At 42.3% G+C, this 19,271-nt stretch overlaps 1 gene segment (V, D, J or C); it reads left to right on the top strand.

The window, feature by feature from the left end:
• On the top strand, positions 266–15,295 carry LOC110255503. The segment is given in 8 exon segments: positions 266–407; positions 527–837; positions 5,061–5,118; positions 8,032–8,361; positions 11,320–11,379; positions 12,183–12,230; positions 12,510–12,551; positions 14,686–15,295. Coding segments are annotated over 8 exon segments (1,032 nt in total).

Genomic DNA, 19,271 nt, shown 5'->3' with positions numbered 1-19,271 from the left:
CACGGCAACAGCATGAACACTGAACCGCGGAACTGCAGGGAGCTTAGCCCAGTTCAGGACCGCTCACTCCACCAGACAACAGGCAAGCTGAATCTCCAGATCTAATTCCCACCCCATCTGGCCCCTCTGCTTGCAGTTCTGAGCTCCCAGTGCCCCTGGCTTCCCTTCTTCTGGAGAGAGCCTGAGCCCAGCCTGCCACAGGGGGGCTCTCCAGAAATGGGTTGGCTCAGAGAGGCAGGGCTCCTCCCAGGGCTCCCCCAGCACCCACCCCCTGTGGCATCAGCTTGGTGGTCTTTAAGAGAGGTGCTCACTTCCCTGCCTGTCACATTTATTCCGAACCCCAGGGTAACTCAGTGCCACTGGCATGATGCGGTTCCCGGGGGTACTTCTCGTTTTCCTGGCTCCTGGTAAGTATGTTGCTTAGATGCTCCTGGGATTATTTTCTGTATTTTTTTAGCAATGGGGTCATACTATGAAATTAATATTTTCTTTTCCTCATTATTTTTTGTTGCTTTTCCCATTGCAGTCACTCAGGTATCTTCCAACGTGGAAGGGGATAAGATGTCAGTCACTAGGGCAACTGGGTCATCTCTTGTAATCACTTGCGATCTCACACAAAACACCAACTATATCCACTGGTACAGATTCCGGGAGGGGACAGTACCCCAACGCCTTCTCTACTATGACGTCTCCTCCTCAAAGGTTACGTTGGAATCAGGAATCAGTCCAGGAAGATATCATGCTTATCAAAGTGCAGGGAAGAGCTACCAATTTGTAATCTCAAATCTGGAAGAAAGTGATTCTGGCACGTACTACTGCGCTGTCTGGGAGAAGCACGTTGGCTCAGACTTCCTTTCCACTGCACTGGAAATTTTGCTTGTGGCTGCCAAGAACAGCCCTGGGACACATGTTAGATCAGCCCCTGCTTTACTTCCTGCCCCAAATTCTCTTGACTCTGAGCAAAGAGAAACCTGAGCTCACTGCCCACCCCACAACCTTTATATCACACTGCCAGCTCCTCTTCCCCACAACAGCCCTAGTTTTTCCTGAAAACTTTTCTCTATCTCCAGACCTTAGGCAAGCAATCTGATAGGCAGCATATTCTTTTATCTCCTCTAGAAGCTGATGAATTCTATTCAAACTTCACTTTAGGATAGACAGATCATCCAGGATTGATCTGCTAGGGGAGACATTTAGGAGAAGAAAATGGAAAGGTTAGTTATACTGCATCGTTTCTCCAGTCATTATCCAGAGAAAATGGCAGGAGATGGAACTTCTGCATTCCTCAGGAATATGAAAAATGATAAAAGATGGAAAAGAAAACTTTGGAATTCCTGAATTCAAGCTGGTATCCAATTTATCTTTTTGACACACTGATGTTTTCCTCATTTAACCAACCAGGTCACGTTTGACATAGTGAAAGTGTAGGGAAACAAAAGTGATTGCTCTAGGTATGCCGACCACTGTATTCTACTTACACCTTCCTCTCAAGTAGAGCCCACAGCCAGAACTGCTCTGTCTTAAAGTAATTCCAAAGCTACTTTCCATCCCTCCCCCCGACAATGACATGGCCAAGGCACAAGCTGGAATGAGTCTTATCAGATTATTTTTTTTCTCAATTCAAATTAAAGAACACTTTGAAAAATCAGACAATGAATACTATATATTTCAATTGAAAAGTCATATAGGAAAGCGATGTAGCTTTCTCACTGAGCTAGGTTTAAGGATGTAAAATTAATATTGAAGTAGAGAAATGCCAGATTCATATCTTTACGATCTCTTGTGTACTGGATTGCTATTCCAGATTTCTATCAGAGCAGTACTTCTTGAATTGTAGTCCATGGACCTATATCAGAAGTACCTGGATTGGAATAAAACTGCCAGTTCTGGGTGGTACTCAACACAATGATCCAAATCTTGGAATGAAGACCGAAAATGTGCATTTTAAAAATATACTCTAGGAGGTCCCGTTGTGGTGCAGCGGCAATGATTCCAACCAGGAACCACTAGGTTGCAGATTCGATACCTGCCTCGCTTGGTTGCTGTGGTGTAAGTCTCAGATGTGGCTCAGATCTGACCAATCCACTTTTGTAATGCTCTCACATTAGCTTCCTAAAGCACAGATCTGATCCTGTTGCTTTCCCTCCTAAAGCCTTCAGTAAGTCCTCCTCATCAATTCTTTTTAAAAAATGATTATTTGAAAATTCTGTAAAAAGTAAAAAATTCTCCAAATCCTTCCTTCTTAAAATGTAAATGTTAAATAAAGTTGTTTCTTCCAATTACAAGCATCTCTACCCAAAGATCCAATTAGTCTCCTACTTGTTCTTTTTAACTCACATCTCTAATGGTTTTTAATATAAACCTAATTTAAATGGTCTTCGGTAAAGGGCTATTTTGGTTCCCCAACAGATAACCAAGAGTCCAAATCTAGTTTTTTTTTTTTTTTTTTTTTTTTTATTTTATTTTCCCACTGTACAGCAAGGGGGTCAGGTCATCCTTAGGTGTATACATTGCAGTTACAGTTTTTTCCCCCACCCTTTCTTCTGTTGCGACATGAGTATCTAGACATAGTTCTCAATGCTATTCAGCAGGATCTCCTTGTAAATCTATTCTGGGTTGTGTCTGATAAGCCCAAGCTCCCGATCCCTCCCACTCCCTCCCCCTCCCATCAGGCAACCACAAGTCTTTCTCCAAGTCCATGATTTTCTTTTCTGAGGAGATGTTCATTTGTGCTGGATATTAGATTCCAGTGATAAGTGATATCATATGGTATTTGTCTTTGTCTTTCTGGCTCATTTCACTCAGGATGAGATTCTCTAGTTCCATCCATGTTGCTGCAAATGGCATTATGTCATCCTTTTTTATGGCTGAGTAGTATTCCATTGTGTATATATACCACATCTTCCGAATCCAATCATCTGTCGATGGACATTTGGATTGTTTCCATGTCCTGGCTATTGTGAATAGGGCTGCAATGAACATGCGGGTGCATGTGTCTCTTTTAAGTAGAGCTTTGTCCGGATAGATGCCCAAGAGTGGGATTGCAGGGTCATATGGAAGTCCAAATCTAGTTTTAAAAAAAATCTATCATTTTCCTGAAATTTAAAAATGGCTTACCATATTTTTACACAAGCATGGCCTTGGAGCATTGGCTGGAGGAGTTCTGCTTCATTTACGTTTCAGTATTCTTATGTCATTGTCATATTATGTCAATAACTGCATAAGTGTTAAGATCTGCCATGCCAGTTGGCTATTCATTATTATTCTTAAATTTTTAAAAACTATTTCACACTTATCCTACAGTTTTCAGTCTAAATGAACTTAACCAGCTCATCCTTAACCCTTATACCACAGAACAAAAAGAAAAAAAGTCTTCTTAATTCTGAGAGGAATTATAGATAATTCCTATATGAGAATTTAGGAAATATCAGCATCTTTATGATACTGATATTTCCATCATGATAGTACTATGTCTCTTTATTTATGCAGATTTAATTTTATGCCTTTTAGTAAAACTTCATCCTCTTTTCTCATATAGTTTTTGTGTTTTCTTATAAACTTAATAAAAGACTTTATAACTCTTTACCTACTAGCATTTTATCACTTAAATCTGCCATGGAGGAGTTCCCGTCATGGCACAGTGGCAACGAATCCGACTAGGAACCATGAGGTTGCGGGTTCTATCTGTGGCCTTGCTCAGTGGGTTAAGTATCTGCCGTTGCTGTGAGCTGTGGTGTAGGTCGAAGATGCAGCTTGGATCTGGCGTTGCTGTGGCTCTGGCGTAGGCTGGCGGCTACAGCTCCGATTAGACCCCAGCCTGGGAACCTCCATATGCCGCAGGTGCGACCCTAAAAAGACAAAACACACACACACAAATAACAACAACAACAACAAAACTGCCATGGATCTTGAAATGTAGACAGCTGTTAAAGCTCCTGATATTTCTACTCATGGTCTTAGAACAAGGAAAAACAGAGCACAAAGTATCAGAAAGATACAGAGCAGGTATCATGAAATCTCCGTAAGTGCAAAGGGTATTTGACAACTCAAGGTACTCATAACTTAATTCTCAATTAAACTTTCTAAACACAACTTTCATCCAGAACTCTCTTCCACTTCTATTGTGTTAGAGGTGGTAAGCTGCTATGAATGGTCAGTTGCTGAACTTGACCTCCTCATACTTTCATTCTCAGGGCAGAGGCAGTAATTGTTCATGAGACTTAGGCCAGGACAGGATGGCTCTGGAGTGGAAATGGGGATACTCAAGGCCTGTCCTCTCTGGATACTGGAAGATGGACAGCTCATTCATCCTCAAAGGAGCAATCAGTTGCTTTTGGCCATTTCTTTTTCTTCTAATCCAAGATGCTTTAGATCAGGGAACAGCCTCTGGGAAAACGTTCAACATATCACAGACTTGGCATTGTTTTCAAATTTTAGTTTACATAAGGAATCTATTCTACATTGGTCTTCTTTTATTCTATATAAAATACAACATCTCAGAGCTTCTTTCCTCAATTGACTAGCATTGCTGTGGTAAAGAGTAGTGTTGCCCAATGATTGGAGAACTTGGCATTTCTCAGTGCATTTGTGTTGGCATTATTGCATTTTCAGTTCCTGAAGAGCTTCCTCCTTTCAGAAATACATTCCCAAATCCGTAACAGAGCAGCCCTGGTGTTTGTGAGAACAGAAGGTTCTTCCCTTTGATGCAAACCCTGAGCTGTTTTAACAGAGCTGAACACCTGGAAATAAAAGTCTTCATTCTTTGAATACTCTTCCTGGTAATTTAGAAAAGCAGGTGGTTAACCAGTTGGTGCTGAACTCTTCTTTTCCTGCTTTTATGCTTTCATCTTTTATCGGTGTTTTCAAAGACTGCTTCTCTGTGGAAAACAGACATTTCGGCCCATAAATCTGAAGAAAACTTAAAACATCAGATGCCATGAAAGCTATATTCAAGGACTTTCAAAGGCACCCAGAAGATCAAACTGCCAGCAAAGATTTCTAACTGCTACTCATGTTGTGAACCTAGGAGAAGCTGGGTTTTTTGTAGGAGCTTTAACCAGTGTGATAACTGGAAGAAGATATTTGGAAAGGCACTGGAGCTCATAGTAGCTCCCTATGGTAAGTAACTTTTTTCTAATTTTCCTTCAGTAATGCAAAACGGACAGATGCTTTTTAGAATTATGATCTAACAGCTCCATTCTTGGTCTCAGCATATAAACACCAATTTTGTAGCTGTTGGTCACTGTACGTGGAATCAAAACTGCCTTGTAAATGGTTGATTCTCATCCCTGCTTATAAGAAGACTGAAATTCTTCTTTTAGAACATACACACACACACACACACAGACTCAGGCTGGCTCTTAAAATATTTTGAGGACCATGTCAATTTCATGGTTTCATTATTCCTGCAGCATTATCATATTATGTCCTCATGTTGATAAAAGTTATCGGTTCAAGTTTCTTTTCTTGAGGATCGCCTCTTATGTGAGAAATCGTTTTCTTAATTTCTCTTCTCTGCAGTTTGAGATAAACACCCTACTCCTTTCTCCCAACAACTGGCAAAACCCACATGATTCATTGTCATCCCATCCCGAACAGCAGTGCAAGTAAAAATCTTATAGGAAATGACTATAGAACATCAGTAAATCCCATTTCTTATTACTTTAGCTTTTGGAGGCAGGCTGAGACAATATTCAAGAAGTAAGGTCACTTAAATATAGATGGAAACATCATGAGTTTGAAATTCTTATTTAAATGTGAATTGACTCTAATTATTCGATAGGTAGAAGAAAAATGAGAAGGAAAAAAGGAGAACACGTAGCTCACCATAGCAGAGGGTATGGTTGGAGAAATACAGTGTTTGCTATTACAACCAGTAAAGTACCCCTTGCACAAAAAGCAAGATGTCTAAAATCCAAACACATTATAACCCAACTATATGCATAGCATGCATAAAAATTCACCAGTCTCGGTGTACTGATTAAGGAGAAAAATTAGGAATTTTGCTGCACTGGAAGAAACTGACCAGAATTTTTTTTTTCTTCTTAAATGAGAAGTTGAATTTTTCTCTTCCTAAAATATTACCTCATTAATGATTAAAGCTACTCCACACTAGCTTAAAGAGAATATTAATAAGGTATTTGTGTTTCATTGGAAATCAAAGTGGGTAGGGTTCCAACGTTTATCATTTTCCTTTTAGATTAGCCACAAACGGATAAGCGAGTTAACATTCCAGAATGCAAGTGATTTGCCTCTGTACACACGTGATAGTTTGTTATATATTTTGACATTATATCTGCAAGAAACTCAGGAACCATAGCCTTTTTGTTTTGTTTTGTTTTGTTTTGGTCTTTTTGCCATTTCTTGGGCCGATCCCATGGCATATGGAGGTTTCCAGGCTAGGGGTCGAATCGGAGCTGTAGCCACCGGACTACGTCAGAGCCACAGCAGCGCGGGATCCGAGCCGTGTCTGCGACCTACACCACCGCTCACGGCAACGCCGGATCCTTAACCCGCTGAGCCAGGCCAGGGATCGAACCCGCAAGCTCATGGTTCTTAGTCGCATTCGTTAACCACTGAGCCATGATGGGAACTCCAACCATAGCTTTTAATACTGCTCTAAGTACATATACTTTATTCAGCAGGTGAAAAAAGTAACAAGTGGACCTCTCAAGCAGTTCAGCAGATTTATAGGGTAGATTCAAATTATGGTGGAGACACTGAGAGTCAAAATAGGGAGTATTCTTACTCAAGCTAAAACTTCAAGTGAAATTCCAAAATAAAATGTGCTTCTGATGAACATTTTCTGAAGAGAGGCAATATTCTGATAGGTGTATTACTTGCTAAGTTTAGTAGAAGAGCATTACTGAAAATAATACATTTTTATTGAAGTATAGGTGATTTATAACGTTGTGTTAGTTTCAGGTATACAGCAAAGTGATTCAGTCATATACATATATCCGTACACATGCACAAATTCTTTTTCAGATTCTCTCCCATTATGGGTACGGAATATAGTTCCCGTGTTATATGGTTGATCCTTATTCTTTATTTTATATACAGTGGTGTGTATCTGTTACTTCCAAATTAGGAGTTTGGGATTAATAATACATTTTTAATAGAGGTTTTGAAAATATTGCCATTTTGTTTCTACATTCAAGACATCACAAATAATTTCTCGCTCTACTCAAAAATCTGGAGTGGTTCAGATGTAAAGTTGAAAGGTTAGATAAAATTAGAAATAAGGAGAATGCCTCACTTCAGAAGAGGCCCACATTTAGAGCTAAAAGTTCATCTTTATAGGTCATCAAGTTCGCATGGATGCTCATTCCCATTGCAAAAGTGATTGTTTAAAAATATGATAAAGTTCCTCCTGTCATGTACTAAAAGGAGAATTAAAATATTTACTGTTCATTTCAGAACCAGTTAAATGAAGAATGAGCTTCCACAGACTTGCAGAACAAGAGAATGTGTTTTGTGGCCAAAGAGAGCATAAGTTACAAAACACAGGAGCAGAAAGGGAGGTAGTTTAGAAGCCATCAAAGATTCTCACTTGCAGAGAAGCCGTCAAATTTCCCTGACCTCCTCCTCCATCCCTGATCCCACCACCCACCCATCCTCTTTCAAACAGACTCCACCATGAGAGAACAAAAGAGATTAAAAGAAATTAACGTGCTCATGAATGTTAGAAGCCTTGCTATGGGGCAGTTAAAAGTCATACCCCATCCCTGCATATGGAGAAAATACGAAGGCCAAGGTGTAATCTCGCCCTGCTGCTTATTAGCTGTGACTCTGGGCAAGTTACACAAAGTCTTGAACTTCTCCTCCCCTTGAAACTAAGATCAATGAGAAGCACCTGACAAACTAGCAGGGCTGAAATCCACGGTGAGCACGGACTCAATGGAAGCCTTTCTTCCTCTTACTACTCACTAGGTTTTTCCAAACCACACAATGTTCATGTTTTTCTCTCTCTCTCTCTTTTTTTTTTTTCCAAATAACTCTTTTTCATTACTGTTTTGTTTTCCTCTACAGATATAAACCTTGCTTCAGACATTTCCCCCAAGCCCACAGTGTTTCTTCCTTCGATTGCTGAGATAAAGCTCCATAATGCTGGAACATACCTTTGTCTTCTGGAGAATTTTTTTCCTAATGTTATTAAGGTTTATTGGAAAGAAAAGAATGGCAACAAAGTGCTGGAATCCCAGCAGGGAAATACCATGAGGACGACTAACACATACATGAAATTCAGCTGGTTGACTGTGAGCAAAACAGCCATGGATAAAGAACACAAGTGTGTCGTCAAACACGAGAAAAATAGAGGGGGAGTTGATCAAGAGATTATTTTTCCTTCAGTGAATGAAGGTATGTGCATATAAATATAACCTCAAGAACAATGTTTGAAAAAAAAATCCCTTTTTCTGTCAAGCATTAATGAAAAAACAAGTCTAAGTCTTTAGAGTATTATGTTTCATTTAAAGGTGGCATAAATATCCCATTTCTGCATAGAATTAAATGGGGTAGACTTTGACACAGAAAAAAGAAAAAAAAAAAGTTTAACCTTTCTCAGATCATTTTCATCTTCCGAAATCTTAAATGTCTTTGTGATGTTTCTTAGGGTTGTTGCATGGCTGAAATGAGAGGACATACATGAAAGCATCTAGCAACTTAGCATAAAACAAATGCAGAAGAGGTGATGCCACTCTAGATGATCAGAGTTGATGAGGAATTAGGAACCATTATGCTTCTTTCAGGGATGTTGACTTAATAAGCAAAGCCACTCTCACTTCAGTCCTGCCTTCCTGAAAGCATAACTCAGAAACAAAGAGTTATTAAATGACAAAACGGTGTTCTGGGAGTTCCTGTAGTGGCTCAGTGGTTAACGAACCACCCGATTAGTATCCATGAGGATGCAAGTTTGATCCCTGGCCCCGCTCAGTGGGTTAAGGACCTGGCATTGCAGTGAGCTGTGGTGTAGGTCTCATATGTGGCTCGGATCCTGCATTGCTGTGGCTGTGGTGTAGGCTGGCGGCTACAGCTCTGATTAGACCCCTCCCCTGCCTGGGAACCTCCATATGCTCTAGAAAGGACAAAAAAACAAACAAACAAAAAGGAGTCATTTTTGCTTCTCCTTGTGTTAGGATGCACTTTTTAAGTATGGGAGACAAGTGTGTAACAAATGTGCAGAGACTTTGCTGTGTACCAGTGCGAATTTCTGAAATAAGTCTTTATCTGCTCCGATCTTTAGTTTATCCAGTGATCAATTAAGATTTGAATGCTTGCCTTGGCTTTGTCTTTGGGCTGAGGTGAAGAGCTAATGCAATTATGTCAGTGAAAACACTTGCTTTCCAAAACATTAGTGGATGTGTTTGTTTATTTATTTATTTATTTATTTATTTACTTTTTCTGGTGACACCCGAGGCATGTGGCAGTGCCCAGGCCAGGGGTCAAATCGGAGCTATGGCTGCTGGCCTATGCCACTGCCACAGTAATGCGGGATCTGAGCCGTCTGTGACCTACACCACAGCTCATGGCAAGCCCGATCCTTAACCCACTGAGGGAGGCCAGGGATCGAACCTGCATTCTCATGCATACTAGTTGGTTTCCTTACCGCTGAGCCATCACGGGAACTCCAGAAGTTTTCTGTTTTCCATAAAAGCTAAGAATGTGATATGGAAGCACAAATCATGAAGTGACTTTTGAAGCAAGAGAAAACTAATCTGGTCCAAGTTTTTGACCAATCCTGACTAAGAAAGACATCTTAGGATGCACAACCGTTGACAATGCAGAATTTTCACTTTATTGTTTCTACCTCAATCTATTCATAGTAATAGAGATTTATTTATCTTTTAATGAATATGGTTACTATAAGCCAAACAGATTTCTAAGACACATTAGGATCAGTTCTTGATATTTTAACATCAAAACACCATGTCATTCTTGGCATTTACTGCAAAGTTTTTAGATCTCAAACTCAATTTTTAGATTATACTGAAAAAAGATCTGATCGAGGGCATAACATGACATAGCAGAACCACATCTACACTGACAAGAACACATCCAGAAGAAAAAGGATAAAAATTAAACAACCATTATGGCTCTGATTTTTCCTGCCTCCAACAATTCCTTATCTTAAAAAGAAAACCTTGTCTTTGTATGCTTGCCTTTTTTACTTTTTTACACTGCAGATAAACACAGCTCTCACCTCAGGCTTTAAAGAGTCAGAGAGCCATAAATGCGATTTGGCCTGTTTTTCTATATCTGGAATTTTCTATCCCAGGAATGGCACTGAAGTGCTGAGCTCCTGTAATAAAAAGGTTATTTATTGCTAAGAATAATTAAGCTATCTGGAAAATAAGATGTTTTTAGTATCCACTGTGGTGGAATTACGTTCTCTCTTTATAGATTATTTTTTCTCTCTCTTCTATGGGTTATTTGACAAAGCACTTCCACGTGATCTATCTCATTTAATCCCTACAACGGAGCGTTTGATGCTGGCTCTGCCATCACTGGTATGAACGTAATTTACCCTCGACCCCTTACTCCTCCTTGGTAACATGCAGTCCCTCAATATACAACCCCCTCCAGGGTCACTGGGGGGTAGAGAAGACAGAGCATGTGAAGGACTTAAGGGAGTGCCTGGCCCAGATCCATTCACTCCGGAGCTCTTAGCCTTATTGATATTGTGTTCATTACGCCCACAAACACCACAACTGCAGAAAATCATGTGCAGGAGGTGGGGGTGCTGCAGATGTGTGATTTGGAAGGGTACGGCTGCTTTCCTTTGCTTAGATGGGAAGCTGCCTGAACCAGACTCCTTTGAATGTGAGAGTCTGTGGTAGGTTCTGGGACTGGATGAATTTGATTTGTTAGCAACTCTTCATCTCCAACGCGTGTGCTGAAGACTCCAGAGCAGCCGCTCTTTCTGTTGATCTTTCTGAAAAGTATTTCTCAAATACCTACTTTTCAACAGGCACTGTGCCAGGAGCTATGAACCCAGAAGGAAAACAAGGTGGTCTTGAATATTTACCTCTAGTTGTGATTTAAAAAAAAGAACGAAAATGTACCTTTGAGGAACTTCATCATTTTCATGTGCTGAAAACAATACGTAGATTAGATCTACTGAACTACATTGAATCGGATGAAGTTTCCTGCAGTTGTGGCGCTCCTATTGTTAATGATTGTCTCTCTGCTGGCAGATCGTATTATATGTATGATATATATGTGTTACACACATGCCTACATCCATATGTGTTACACTCATGAATATCTATCAAAGAAGGGGCATGAAAACTGACTAATACTTGCTCTCATTTCTTGTAGTTGTCTCCTCAGCTGTCATGCCTACTGATTCTCCAAATGATTGCTTGAAGGATGAAAGTAGTAAGTTTTTGTACATGTTTGCTTTTATGTTATGCTTTAGTCATTTTTTCCCTCCTGATCAATTAACTTATGAACTTCTCTGGCTTAAAGTGGAAAAGACGGAGTTCCCGTCTTGGCACAGCAGAAACGAATCTGCCTAGGAACCATGAGGTTGGGGTTCAATCCCTGGCCTCACTCAGCGGGTCAAGGATCCAGCGTTGCCGTGAGCTGTGGTGTAGGTCACAGACCAGCTCGGATCTGGCGTTGATGTGGCTGTGGCATAGGCCGGTGGCAACGGCTCCAATTAGACCCGTAGCCTGGGAACCTCCATGGCCCTAAAAAGACAAAAAAAAAAAAAAGATAAAGTGGAAAAGACTAATTATCTGGAATTGTGAGTCTAACCATGTTCATAGTTTTAATGACCATCTACTGCCTCTCTGTCAGCCAGTTATGTGCATACTGGCTCATACTTATACACACATATATACATATATTCACAATCTCAATAACAGGTGTGAGGAAAGTTCCCGCTGTGGCTCAGTGGAAACAAACCCAACTAGAAACCATCAGGTTGCAGGTTTGATCTCTGGCCTCGCTCTGTGGGTTAAGGATCCAGCGTTGCCTTGAGCTGTGTGTAGGTCCAGATGTGGCTCGGAGGCCACATTGCTATGGCTGTGGTGTAGGCTGGCAGCAGTAGCTCTGATTTAACCTCGAGCTTGGGAACTTCCAAATGCCATGGGTGTGGCCCTAAAAAGCAACAAATAAATAAATGAAATTAAAATAGCCACAGGCAATTAATTAATACTTGCTCTCATTTCTTCTAGAAGTCTCTGATAGTGATTCTAGAAAGGCCTGTGTAAGAAATGAAAGTGGTAAGTTTTTGCATATATTTGCCTTCATGTCATCTCCTAGCATTGTTCTTCTTCATGATCAAATTACCTTTAAAACTTTCCCATTTGGTGGTAGGAAAAAAGCAATTATTTCTGGAACGGTAGAGCTCACACATTTAATGAGTGTATCTCCTATCTCTTTGGGCAGATTTGACATATATGTGTGTTGTATACACACACACGCGCACACACACATATATATCACACTGTTGAATAAATTGGTATGAACAATTGACTAATGCTTGCTCTCCTTTCTTCTAGAAGTCACTAATTCTACAAAAGCTTGTCTGAAAGATGAAAGCAGTAAGTTTCATATATGCCTGTCTTTATGTCATGCTAGAGCACTGTCTTCCTCTGGCTAAACATAACTTTTAAATATTCCTGGTTTAAGGTAAAAAGCCAGAATGTCTGCATATTTAAGAGTAGACTGGTAATATTTTAAAGTCGATCCATCATTTCCTAGCAGTAATCTTAACACAGTAAATACATATGAGATGACTGTAAATCAGAGTTGCAGTGACAGACTCTGAATTATTTCATCAACGAGCTGCCTTCATTTTGGTGGCTTGGGTTTCAAATGACCGAGCAAAAATGATACCAAGTCGCCTCTGGATTTCCTTAAGGCTTTGGACACTGCTAGCAGCTAGTGAGCTAAACTGACACTTACTGAGAGCTTCGCTGTATGTGAAGCTCTTCATTATATGCAAAAGCCTTGTACTGTGTTTCTTATATATTATCAGTGTGATTTTCATAATACTCCTATGAAGATGTATATAATTTTGCCCCTTTTTAAAAATTAGGGCAATGAACCAAAATTAAGTCCCTGGTACCAAGCCACACAGCCAGATATGGGGTTTCAGCCTGGGCCATTTGAATTTCTCCTCAATTGTCTGTATCAAGACATTGATACAGAGCTAGAAATCCCAATGCTCTGGCCTCGAGACAAGAGGAACACATGGGTGGGGTTGTAAGTATACGAGCTTCTGACTATCACAGGCTAGACTTCAAACTCAGTTCCCTTATTGTTCCCTGCATGAAAATGGGTAAATTACTTCTATGTCTGAGCAAGACTGGTAGAACAGGGAACAAAGACACTTAAGTCTGTTCTTGAAGAAAAGCTCACATGTGTATATCATGAATTGTCTAGAATAAGGTATCCATTTCGCCAGCACAGAGTCAGTACTAGGTGGTGGCCCTTTCTGCCTGTGTGGGACGTTCTAAGCGAACTGAGATGCACTGGCTCTGGTCCTGCTGATCCTTCCTCCAGGCCCAGTATCGGGGGGCCTGGAACTCAGTGGCCATCTGACCACGGGCAGTGGGTTATGAGCACATCACCTCCTGATCCCGTTCCACACCAAGTGCTAATGATCCCGGAGTTCTGACTCTACGAAGATGAAGCATGGAAAAGGGACATTTCTGGGAGAACAGACTCAACCTTGTGGTTCGTTCATTCAGGAGCCACACCTGCCCCACCATCACTGTTGGTAATTATTTCCTGAAAGTGTATATTTCTTATAAAATTTCAAAGGAGAGTAAGTGCGATTATCTTATAACATCACAGCCACAATGAGAGACATTCAAGACACAGAGGTGACTGAGGCATGAGCTCCTAAAGTTCTAGGGATTTTGGATTAATTTTCTTCCATTGTGTACAATGCTGTCTTGATTAAAAGCTCCCACCCCACTGTGAACAACACCAGGAGATTTCATGAATCGTACCTTTCTCAAGAGTCTCACTGAAGTACGTGTATGGCTCAAGTGCTTCCAAATTCACCAATTACATTTTTTATTTATTTAACTCTTGATGTCCAGGGTATGTATTGCACTCGGGGATGCAGGACTGCGGGGAAGCTAAGAATGTGTTTTTAAAGTCATATTGCTGGGATGCTGGATTGAAATGTGGTATCTCACACTTTCCAAGTGTGTGACATCAGGCCAATTCCTCCTCTCTGTCCTCAGTTTATTTGTTAAACGGGACTGAGAATAAAAATCTCATTCATTATTGTAAAAATTAAGATTCAAGTTTTGCCTGCAAAATTCTAAGCGTATGTGGCATTGGTTAGTGGTTAGTGAATACTACCTATTATTAGTTCTTAAACATGTGGAAAGGGTAAAGAAAATGCTAAAAGCAACTTATCACAAGTGGTTTTTTGCAACTGGACTCATCGTTAAAAACACGACCTTACTTTTCAAGAAGGTTCTACTGAATTTAGAATTGAATTTTCAATAAGGTTCTATTGAATTTAGCTGAAGTTGTTTTGAAGACTTGAGTTTTGAACTGGATTCTGAGTTGTCCTGATTGGGCTGGTTGAGGTGGTAGTAGTTTGCTTTGGGGCTTAGTAATGTGGGGCATGAGGAGTAATAATTGTGACCCCTCCCATCACTATGACCTAGCCTTTCAACAGAACAGATAACTCATCAAAATGACTTCTCCTAGATACCCTGCAGCTGCAGCTCGAGAACACCTCTGCCTACTACACCTACCTCCTCCTCCTCCTCAAGAGTTCCCTCTACTTCGCCACCACCATCTCCTGTCTGTTTAGGAGAACAGTCTGCAGCAGTGGGAAGACCTCCTGACAGATGGTGCCACCAAGGGCTCAACTTCGCTTCAGCATCATTGTCTCTACAAGTGTCTGCTGAGGATCTAGCTGGGCTTCCTTTCTGGGTTTGGCTTCTTTCAGAGAATGTGTACATCTTTCTGTAAGGTCAACATTGTGTAGGTTTTTTCAAACCACTGGGCAAACAGACCCTTGCACTGCATAACAAGGAATTCTGCCATGACTCAGGGCAGGGCTGAGGGCTGGTCCACAGGAGCCTTTCCCACCACTGTCCCTCAGTGTCAGCAGCTCCTCCGGCTGCCTGAGTCCTCTTGCCTCGTGAGCACACACAGCACAGCACACAGCTCCCTGTCTCCTCCCTCAGGGCTCCACCCAGACCACAGCCCTGACCTTCCCTGTACACATCTGGAGCCCCCAGCTTTGCTGCTTCAATTCTGTTCTCTGGTTTTCATAATAGGCACAATCAATTAAAAAGATATCCAAACTCTACTTTTGTCTATGTGTACCTTAATTTCATGAAATCTAACCAAGGTAGAAAGAGCGTGACAACCGAGCCATCAGATTCACCTTGCTCGTGATAATGGTCCACACCACGTTTCAAGGTCTTTCCTGAGACGGTGGGTATGGTGCTTTCTTTGGGGCACTGGCTCCAAGGGGAGCTACGGCCAAATGAAGGTGCAGGGTTCCTTCTCTTCCAAAGGTCACTGGAACCAGACTCATTGGTTTGGGATGTTCCTATGGTGACAGTGTAACACCCAGCATGACTTACACTGGGTGTGCTCAGACCCGTACTCGTGTCTCATAAGCGCTGATTCCTGATCCTCACATTAACCCATGAGAACACCACCCACACCACAGGGGCATCGGGTGGAGGGTTAAGCACACAGACTCTCAGACCCTGACCCCCAAGGGCCCGGGTTTGAGCCCTGGGTCAATATTAGTATCTGTGGGACCTCAGGCAGCTGTGTGAACCCTGTACCATCGTTTCCTCAGCTGTGCAATGACGTCACAGTGCCCTGTCTCCCGAAGGGTATGGATTAGATGGATGAATCATGCTTGGTCCGCACACACCTTCAACAACATTAGCCTCTACTGATGGTCGCTCTGCTATGGAAGTAGTAGATTCCACACAAACACGGAAACATTGAGAATCATCTCTAATCTCATTTCCCTGCAGACAGGTTGGGTCTGGATGGAACAAGGACTCAGTTTCTACCTTTCAGGAGATAGGCAAGCTCATTATCCTCTATGATCCCTAGATAAACGTGCAATTAGAGTCCACACTTTGCCAATTGTAGAGGTCAAGTATTCTGCTCGTGGTCACTACTCTGTAAGTAATAGTCACTTAAAGCCAGGTCTCTCTGAATACAGAACCCTGTATTTTTTTTTCTTTTTACCTAGTATATTATGGCTTTTTCTTGACTTTAATTCTCCTTGGAAAACGGAAAAACAAAACAAAACACAAGAAAACAAAGCATGCATTGCTTCTTTCCTAAGGCCATAGTGCAAGGAATCAGTGAGAATTTTCTTAAAGCCTCCTGGGTGCATCTCTTTTCTTCTCATGTCTGCACTCTGGAATCACCATGGCTCCTCCCTTGGTTTTCAACACTGTGGAAATCCTGCCTTAATCTGTGAGTGTGTCCTAGATTTGCAACTCTCTTTTGGGAGGTGTCATGGGTCGGACTGGGCGTCTCGGGCAAAGCAGGGCAGTAGGTGGTGCTCTGACCATCCTGACACCCCAGCTCCCCCACCACACTCAGTGGACTCTGGGTCCTCACAATCTCCCTTTGGAAGCCTCTAAGTGTGACCAGGTGCCTCTCTGGGGTGGGAGGCAAGCATACATCTTTTTGGTCCAGTACTCTTCCTCCACAGCAGGGCTACCACGTGGTATGGATGGAGGAACACTGGACCGAAACTCCACCTCACACCCCTCATCATTAGAGCCTAGACCATTTGGTCTTTCTAACCAGCTGTGTGGTTTCTTCTTGTCAGTCATGCTGCCTAATCCTTCTTTAGAAGAAGATGTTCGAGTGAAATAATTTTAGACTTTGTGAGAAATTTCAATTTACAAACTTAATGACTAACATCCTAATGAAGTAATAATAGCCAGTGCTAAGTGCCTGTTAACTTATTTAATTCTCACAAGTAGCCTATGAGGCATATATGCAATTATCTATGCTTTACAATTGCAAAACTGGAGAAGGGGATAAGAAGGTCGCCATAGTGAAACAGCTAATAAGACACAGAGCTGGGATTTGAGCAGATACTAAAAGAAGTAGAAAAGGGAAGTAGAAGCTTCCTTTTGGAAAGAAAATGAGAGCAACCAGATACAAGAAAGATAAAATCAAATTTAGATGGACTCCTTGATTCTCATGCATTTGATCAAACGTCTTTAGGGCAAAGGCCTGGCCTCAAGTGTTAAAACTCTTTATGAATTTGGCAAGTGTGGAAGCCAAACGGAGAAACTTGCAAATCTCTGAAAGTTTTGTGCAGCTGATTTCACTGCCAGGGCCCTGCTAGGCAGGGTCTCCTGTGGTTTCCAACTTCTTAGCAACTTCCTTCCCCAACTCACCCTGGGCTTTCCTGGCCTGGGAGGTACAGAGAGGGGAGAGGCAGAGGTGGGGTGGGGGACAGGGCAGGAGGGCGCTGCTGGGCTGCTGGGGATGATGGTGTTTCATTTTCTCAGGCTTCTTTCGTTTACCTGTCTGTCAAATGTGGTTGATTCGTGGAAAATGCCCAAAGTCAAACTGGCCACCACTGGTTGGCGCTGTGGAAGGGGGAGCTGGGGTGTCAGAAGGAAATGAGAACAGTTAAACCACAACCAACTTTGCTCACGTTCAAAGGGCCACAGCTAATGGAGAACACACCCCGCCGCCCGCCCACCACCGCCACTGCATGCACATGTGGGAACTACCACACATACCCTAGCCTGGGGGTCAGGGCTCCCACTGTTCATACACAAAGGTCCTCTGATTAGTGCCCACATGAGTGGAAACCTTACATGCAGGACGTTCAGATGCTGCACCTTCATCCACACTCATGACCCTGTTCTGAGGGAAAGAGCAGACACGACTCCTTGTAGCACTAAGATAACCCCGACCTTCCACCAGCACCTGTGCTCTTCCATCATGTGTGACTGACTCAGGAGGCTCCTTCTTGGCTTCATTTCTCAGTATCGATGGGGTGACACAAGTCTCCTTCCCCTGAGCCCAGTGGCAAGGACAGACTGCAGATGTGGGCACAGTGATATGCTTTATCCCTCACAAGAACAGAGATACAGAGGCTCTGGGCTCAAGGGTGTCATTAAATGTCACATACTGAGTCACATAAGTTTCCCCTAAGGGTCAAAAGGACTTGAGTCAACCTGAGCCAAGCTTAATGGAAGATTCTAACATCAGATAAAAGGGTGAGGGTAAACTAGCAAAGGCATGCTCAGCAATGTGCATATGAAGAGCAGGTGTCCCACCCCACCCCACCCCACCCAGCAGGGTCCAGAGGGAGGATCCAGGCCCTGGACCCCAGCTGTCCAGTCTCAGAGGGAAGCACAGCTCTACTGCTGAGATGAAGCCTTTAGCTCTCACCGTGTGACCTCACAACATATTCAAGTCACACACTGACTAGCTGGGACTTGTTCTCATGACAACAGTAGGTGTCCAGGAAAGCCAGCAGAAGTGCATTAGGCCGCTTGAACATGTCACTGGGGAGGAAACAAACAAACAAATCCCTCTCCCCCAAAAAAAAACCCCACAACGTGAGAGCTGTGAGTTGAGTTATTCAATGTCTTACTCAGGACCAGAGCCTGGGAGCTGTGCCCTCCGGAGCTCAGGAAAACTGCTTTGAGGTGGTACAAGGAGAAGTCAGTATCTATGAGATTTTGGTGAAGGGCTACATGCAATCGAGCACGCATCTGAGTTTTTGCTAGTCACAAGAACTACATCTTAATGACTGCCTTTAGTGCTTTACTGCATATGCGAAGATGCAAGAATTTGGGCTCAAAATTTTTTTCCTGAAAATATCCAACTCCCTACGTTCTATTCTGCCAGTTTTCCCAGAGCATGGCATCCCTCATTCCTCATCTCCACCCTTAACTCTGCAGGAGCTAAGATGTGCTAAAGATCAGGGACTGCAATTGCTAATGACTCAGTCCTTAGCAGAGCCAGAAGGTGAATGACATTCTTTGGTTGGCAGTGCCCCCTCATGGTCATGCATTGCACCAAGGGTTGGGGGTCACTTCACGATCATTTTGTCCAGTGGTGCCAGGAAGGCTCGTTGCTAGGTCAGGTCAGGATTTCATGGATAGGCCAATCAGTGGTATTTCGGACTAGACCCTATTAACAGTAGCCAAAAATCTCTAGGTCACCTGTCTTACTAGTGTGTTATGGTCCAGGAAAAGATTCCCTTTGGTTGCTTTTTCCCATATCTAGAGGTGTGCTATTACAGTCATTGATCTCATAAAGAACTATAT

The sequence above is a fragment of the Sus scrofa genome, chromosome 9, assembly GCF_000003025.6.
Source record: "Sus scrofa isolate TJ Tabasco breed Duroc chromosome 9, Sscrofa11.1, whole genome shotgun sequence".
NCBI lineage: Eukaryota > Metazoa > Chordata > Mammalia > Artiodactyla > Suidae > Sus > Sus scrofa.
The sequence above is the reverse complement of the archived record's forward strand: the minus strand, read 5'-3'. Positions and strand labels throughout refer to the sequence as shown.